We start from the raw sequence: 7,405 nt of genomic DNA on the forward strand, positions 1-7,405 counted from the left end.
CAATGTAGAATGCTCTGTATGAGGACCAGAGACAGCACCTGGCTGGCCACAGAGGCTTAAATTCTGCATTCTGCAAAACCTTGTTCAATGGTAAATGGACCACAGAAAGTTCAAAATACCATGTCAGACGTCTTTTTGAATGCAGCAAGTATCGTTTTCATTCAGCTAATATTCGCAATACTCTGTCTTCCCCTTTGTTCCAAAATTGTCCATGGTTAAAGTAGCATAAATATAAAGGAACACGCTGAAATAATACATTCTAGTAAGCCAGGGGATGCTTCACACAAAATTCTTAGCCTCTGTAATATTAATGACTTCAAATAGACCTTCCAACCAGCTTCTAAATTTTCCAGAAGGAAACACTGTCAATCCATATGCAACTGGGTCATTCTGTTTTGAAACAAGCATGATTAAATCCAATCTCTTGTTTTACACCAACATGCTGTTACAGTTTTCAGTTGCATGAGCGTAAACCAAATGTTTTAACATCAGTTGCTTTAACAGAGATATTATAGCCACACATAGGAAGATCAACCTGACCAGACCATTAAGATCTTTTTTTTTTTTGCAGATGAGCTCTCCCCACACTCTCCAGCTATAGTTATTACAATCTGCAGTCTAATGCCAAATCCTTTTAAGATGGCCAACGTTCTCTACTGAGCACGCTTCTCAACTCCTCTGCTCCAGAAGCAAAGATTTACCCCTATTCAAGCACTACTTTGGCACACCATTTGAATTCCAGCTCCCAGAATACACATTTATCTTACCATTATTTAGAAGAGAAGTAAAACTCCATTACAAGGAGGACGGATCAGTAACTCTGTAATGGGTTTTGAATTTAGAATGACAGGTTCCAACATTTTTTTTTTCCCCCCAGGCTAGTTCACTAGATTACACTTGGGAATTGCTTTATCCTCTGTACTTTCCAGGAACAAACAAACAAACAAACAAAACCAAAAAATAAAACAAACAAACAAAAGCTCTAAGCCTGCATAGAATGAAATACAGCCCCAAGAATTGTCTTGGGGAATATTGCCCCAGCAGGGTCACCTTTAAGATTGTGGAACACTTTTTAGTCAACATTGCTTCTAATAGTGCGGAAAAGAGGCCCCTCAGTGCAGGTAAAGGAATTATGAACAGAAAGATCTTACACAGCATGAACAGCTGAAGCAATGAGCAGTAAGATCTCCTGATGTGGAGGACAGACTTACTGAAAACAGAAAATGTATTTACTTTTCTAGATGCCCAGAATCTGGACTTTCAGAAGATGACTATTTGCCATAGGAAACAGGAATTTTCTGTTCTTCATACAGAAAATGGGATTAACTACAAAAAAATTGGATGTCAAGCAGCCATCGGTCTGGCTCTTTGGGCTCTTCTGAACTCAAGGACCATGGCCCATGAGCCCCATGGATCAAAACCTTTAAACAATAATGCTCATCAGTGACCTATGTTAGTGACCAAAGGAAGGCCTTTTTGTTGCAAATGAGCAACAAAGCTCTGTTGGCACAACTCACCCTGAGAACCTCTCTGCAGATGTATGCAATCCAATCTTCCTTGAAACAGTTCCCTTTTGTCTTCTTTACCAGGTCAGTGACAGAGCCCGCACCACAGTACTCCATCACCAACTGCAGGAAGAGAAACGCAATACACCTTTACCACCGCGCTGACAGGGTGCCAGCAGATACCATGTGCAAACACCCACTCCACCACAATCAAGGTGTGGCAAACTACACGCGACCTTCCCGGATGCCAAGTGACATAAAATCACATTTCCTGAATCACACACATTGCTGAATAAATAAAAAACCTCAGTAGTGCTCCTCTCCTATTGCAGGTTAGGGGTACTTTTTTTTTTTTTTTTTTTTTTTAGAAACTACAAAATCAGAAAAACAAGAGCTAATAGCACTGAAAAACAAGGAAATTTTTTCAAAATTTGAAATTTCTCATTTTGCTGCAGAGCTTCAAAAATCTTGCAGCCAAAAAAATTGGAGGATTCATTTTTCTTCTTTGCTTTATTGCCAATTCCTCTGTTCCCTTTTTAATTTTCCAACTGAAAAAAGGAGAGGAAAGCAACAAGAAAAGAGAGGAGGGGAAGAGGACAAGCTCTCTTTCACGTTCATTAAAAAAAAAAAAAAAATTACAGAAACGTTTAATTTGGGGGGAAAAAAAAAAACCCTCGAACAGCAAATCAGAATGACAGCACAAGTCACAACTTTATGCCCATCCTCAAAGGAAATCACAGGGGATGGAAGACGTGTAGGGAAAAAAAACAATTTTTCTCTTTTATATGTTATTCTTCAGAACAATGACTTCAGAGTTTACTGAGACAGAGTCCAAGCCAAGCATACTGGAGCCCTAAAGAAAGGAGCTGTAAATCTGATGAACAGAAATGACACTAAATACTTACCCAGAGCTGGTCGTCTTGGCCTGCAGGACTTTTCTTTACAAATGCGCCATAATATGTAGCAATATTCCGGTGATGGGAGTACTTTTTTAGCATATTTATCTCCAGCTTGATTTCCTCCTCTTCATTCTGCAGCACAAGAGACCAGAAGGCTCCTTAGGTGACCAGAGGTCACTGAGCTCCAGGGCTGCCCAGAGCTCAGGCCAACCCCTGCCTTCGGGGGCTTTCAACACCCAGCTGGAACCAGCCCTGAGGAACCTGGTTTGATCCCATGGCTGACCCTGCTTTGAGCAGGAGGTTGGACCAGAGACCTCCTGAGGCTCCCTCCCACCTGAGTCATCCTGGTGGACCGACGACCATCAGCCTAAAACAATGAATTGCTAGGGTTTGACCTAAAGAATCAAAAATGTCCCGATTTGGGTATAACGATCTCGTATTGTCTCCTCAGGGGCCTTAGACAGGACCTGTTACTCCCCCGTTGCGGTTTCTGTATGCAGTAATTCAGTCTCGGAGAAATTAACCAGATTCAAACAAAAATAAAAACATTCCTAACACTCCATTACTTAAGTACTTGGAAAAGCACTTAGTGCACACATCAGCCAATTTGTCTTCCCAGTCCCGTGGAGGGTCTTGCCCGGAGGAAATCAAAGCCAAGAAGGAGGCAACTCGCCACAAATCAAACTCCAGAGCCAGCGCAGGGTTAGGATCTGCTCCCTCCTTCCAGCTGTGAGGCTACCCCACCTGGACCATGGAGTTTTCTCCCCTCTCCTAACATCAAGCCATCAGTTAAGTCTCTGGTGTGCTGGGGGCTAGCACACCCCTAGACATCTCCTTCCAGCTAGCTCTGTTTTCCCACTGTCTTTGTTTCGGTCTCTTCAGGGCAGGCCTTCGCTTCTGCCCAGTACAGCACCGTGCACAATAAGACAACTAATGGAAACACAAGTTTTAATATTACACTAGAAGGAAAGCCCTTTTTCAGAGAGAACTGCCTGATCTGAAGAGGTCCTCTCAGAGCTAGCCTGCTTGCGATGTTGCCACCACGAGAATGGTGCACAATACCCAGTGAAACGCGTGTAGATTTTGCTGTCTCATTTGCTTTACTAGGAAATGAGTGCTGCAAGGTACCCTTGTATCGGTTGAAAGGAGTATGACAACGCTGAAAATTAATTTACCTTGCTGCAAGACATCCCAATCAGCACTTACTAGCTGAAGGGAAAAAAAGAGGCAGCAAGAACAGCTCAGCCCCACAGGACATTTTTCTGCACTTCTCCACTATTTTCCAGTAGCTTTGCCACCGAAGCCAAATTCCCTCAAGCAAATGCATATGATGCTTCTTATTACATCTGACCACACAAAAATCATTCCCAACAGAACAGAAGGGACCAGTAAGTTTTCCCCAGTAACATCAATCCACAGGAGACATGTTACCAGACCAAAGCCTAATTGTCTTAAGCTTTAGGAAATGGGAAATGTAAAGTAACTCCACTTGAGGCAAAATGAGCTACTTCAGGTTTCAGAACAGCCCCTTTGTTGAACACAGGCTCTCAAGCTGCACACATTCACTAGATATTTCATTTATCTTTTGTTTGCAACTAAGGAGAAAGAAGGACCCTTAATCCTCTGCTTGACACAGCCCTGGATGTTGTATGGCTTAATTAACGAGGGTAAGGAGGAGCCCGGTGCAGCACCTGGGGTCTCCAAGAGAAATCAGAGCTGACTCCCAGACAGCACGCAGGAAATCCTCCGTGAGCAAGGTCCCATTTCTCTCTGCACGTAGCCAGGGCACAAACAAAGGGAGCTGAGAGCTTGTGCTGATGCCTTCTGGGGGAGGAAACAAGGCTCTACCGCCTTTGGGACTCCAAACAGTGCACGTGAAAGGGTGGAAACAGGCAGGTGAGGAGAAGGAGGCAGAGAATAAGGAGATGGGAACCACCATCCCGGATCTGACCACAGAGGTCCTGTCACTGATAGGAGTCTCTGGTAACGGATCTTTAGGGAAGAAGGGCAGAAAGCGGGACAAACAGGGAGGACTCATTTCCTCCCCTTGCTGTCCCTCCTGCATCCTGCCCCCTCCTGCTAAGGCAACCAAACATGTGGAGGGGCAACATTAATCTTCCGTAAAGGCCTTCCCCAAATTACTTAAGATCTCTTCAGATCTTAAGGGTTTGGGTTTTTTTTTAAACTCTGCCCATCTGCATGACCTTTGCACTGGTGGAGCCTGACTGGAGAGCTTCCCTGCTATGCCCTCAGCACCAGCCTGCAGCTTTCACAAACTTCCCCCCGGGGAGCCGGCAGACTTCAACCACTTCCTCAGAGCTGGTGCCTCTTTTCCAGCTCTTCTTCCTTTGCCCAATTAATTTACTGGATGTTGGAACCATGCTGGCACAGCTCTTATCTGAGTACTTTCTATTCCTCTGCAATCTCGCCTCCATGTTTTTAAAACAAAGATAAGCATGTGCCTGTTTGTGAACACAGCTGGAACACCAGGTAAGCTCTTCCACACCCACTGGCAAGAGCAAAGCGTAGCTGCACATGTGTGATGCTCCTTTCCCATTACCAGCAAGATGATCCAATTCCTGCTTTATCTCGTGTCCTTATCTATTTACCCAGAAGGCTGGAACCCGCTCCCTCCCTGCACCTGCCTCTTCTTCCCTTGCCCATCCTTGTCCACAGAGGCAGTTACCAGTGCTCGCACGCTGCTGTACGCTGCCCAGGTACAGGATGAGTGCCTTGGGAAGACACTGCTTAGATTGGACAGTGGGCTTCCCTGCTGAGCCCCACCACTGCTGAGCAGAAACCCTCTGAGCCAAACTCTTGCATCCTCCACAGAAAGAGATGTGACTTCAAATACCAGTGAGTCTGTAAGGTAAAGGGCTATACAGGACAGCAGGTGGGCATTTCACAGACAAAAAGTACTCTGCCTTCCCAGTGCTTGAGCGAGTTTTGGAAAAACTACTCTATTTCACATGGAGAAGCCAAGACAGAAGGGTAAATGTGAGCAATTCTGTGCCACGGGCCACGTCTGAGGCCCAGCCAGGAACTGAACCTAGACTTGCTAAGTCTCAGTGCCATATACATCCTTCAAGCAGGGTGACTGGGGACAAAAGCACCCTCAACTTTTCAGTGCATGCACATGCTCAGGATTTCCACTTTCCACCACCCTTCTTGTCAGTGTTACCATCAGCCACATCTCCCAGGGGTCTAGAAACCTGCTCATAAATCATGCTGCTTAAGAAAAGGAAACAAGCTCGCAGATGTGCAGGTACAAAAAGCTGTTTGCTTTCACAAACCAATGTGTTTCTGGGCACAGATGGCTGCATGCACAAAGATGACAGGTTCATGATCAAAGGCTATTTTTGAAGATGTGGGCCTATCCGCAATGACATTAGGAATCAAAGAACTAGAAAGCACACGCCTCTGACCTCAAATGGAAACAAGATCATCAGCTGATAAATGCTCCACCAAGAGACCCCTTAGTACTGGGGCAGTTCTAATGACAAGTTTCTCATTTAAATGTTATTTTGCTCTCTGGAAAGACTGAAAGCAAGGACAGACAGAGAATGACCTGCTTCAGAAGAGCTCTTTGATCACCTGCACCGATAGCTGAAGAGAAAAGCAGCAAGAATCCAATCTCTTTGCAAGCACTCTGCTTGCTTGGCACGTCAGATAACAGGAAGCAGAGCCTGCGTGGAGAGGCACACGAGCGCACGCTGCCATCAGCTCCCCTTCAACCATTTCAAAGGGCTCCCCCTGCTCCCCCCGAAACACGACACGGCAGCACTTCCTGACAGATGTCCAGAGGATCCCGCAATGACCACAGCATCCTGCTGCCGCTCTTAAGAAACCAGCCCGGGGCTGCAGCTCATGACAGCGAAGGGCAGATTTGCTCAGCGCTCGGCGTGCCCCAGATCTTAGAGCTGAACAATCACAGCTGGCAATTTCTGATGAAATGATTTCTTGCCAGAAAAAAAAAAAAAACTAGATTTGGTGAAATCTTTTGGCAGAAACGTACTGGTTATGATGAAACATTAGCTGAAAGACTTCTTAGGTTGGATTTTCTAGTGATGAGAACATGCTGTTGGGGGAGAGAAACCCACGGCAAAATATCCAAGTAGCAAGGAAGCAGCTCAGGCCCCTAGGATACAAGATATCCTTGTTCGTCCTACCCTCTCCCAAGTCAGACAACAGTGACCTATTACCGAGCAGGTTAGTGACCAAACCACCACCAGCCTACACTGGCACGGGGCTCTGTCAAACTCAGTCACTGGAATTGCCCCACTTTGAATGAGAGATCTGCTGGAGGCTTGAACCGGGGAGTCCCCTAAGCAGGTACACAAATCACAAGGCCAATCCAGGCATTCAGCTCTTCTCCACTTTTTTTGGCGACGGGTGAAGGGAAAAAGACTGCATTTGTCTTGATTTTATTTTTTTAATCTTCCTGTTTTCTACCACATGAAATTTTCACTCCCTAAGAAAACTGTTCCCTGTGCAGCATTAATCAGATCATATAACCTCCCAAAGATGAAAATGGCCACAGGGAATAGAAGCCTCCTATCTACTCAAGCAGGTTTACTACGACAGCTTCCATTTCTCACAAGCCAAACTCCATGTGAGGTGTTGCTCTCAGGTGCAATTTATAGGCAGGACACTGGAGATGAGGATTTCAATATTTTAAAGACTTTATTTAATGCCTCAAGCTAGCTTTCCAAGACCAAAGGATCAGAAAATAACTTAAACCTGAGCAGACTAACAATGCAAGGGAAATAGTGAATCCTTGACAGGCTCTGAATTTATGACACTGAAATTCTGGAGATTGAAAGGATTTCTACATTACAGTTAGGACCCACTACTGCTGTGAGAGGCTTCAGTAACCAAATGCACTGAAGCAGAGAAAAGCTATTGCTATTTTACAGAACTGAGCTTCAGAGATGCCCTGGACACGTACAGCATCAGCCTCAGCCGTACCCATGCTCCTACCTACTGCAGCTGCAGAGCAGG

The 7,405-nt window shown here is 45.2% G+C and overlaps 1 protein-coding gene across 1 annotated transcript in view; it reads right to left on the reverse strand.

The window, feature by feature from the left end:
• Positions 1 to 7,405, reverse strand: part of LOC104074195 (mitogen-activated protein kinase kinase kinase kinase 4-like) — a gene marked incomplete at its 3' end in the record, with an annotated part of 59,296 nt that overhangs the window by 43,729 nt on the left and 8,162 nt on the right. The window contains exons 3-4 of the mRNA XM_009574614.1: positions 2,411 to 2,536; positions 1,518 to 1,628 (exon numbers count right to left, since the gene is read on the reverse strand). Coding sequence (XP_009572909.1) covers positions 1,518 to 1,628; positions 2,411 to 2,536 — 237 coding nt within the window. The remainder of the gene's footprint in view (positions 1 to 1,517; positions 1,629 to 2,410; positions 2,537 to 7,405) is intronic.

Source organism: Fulmarus glacialis, unplaced genomic scaffold, assembly GCF_000690835.1.
Source record: "Fulmarus glacialis isolate BGI_N327 unplaced genomic scaffold, ASM69083v1 scaffold160, whole genome shotgun sequence".
Lineage (NCBI taxonomy): Eukaryota > Metazoa > Chordata > Aves > Procellariiformes > Procellariidae > Fulmarus > Fulmarus glacialis.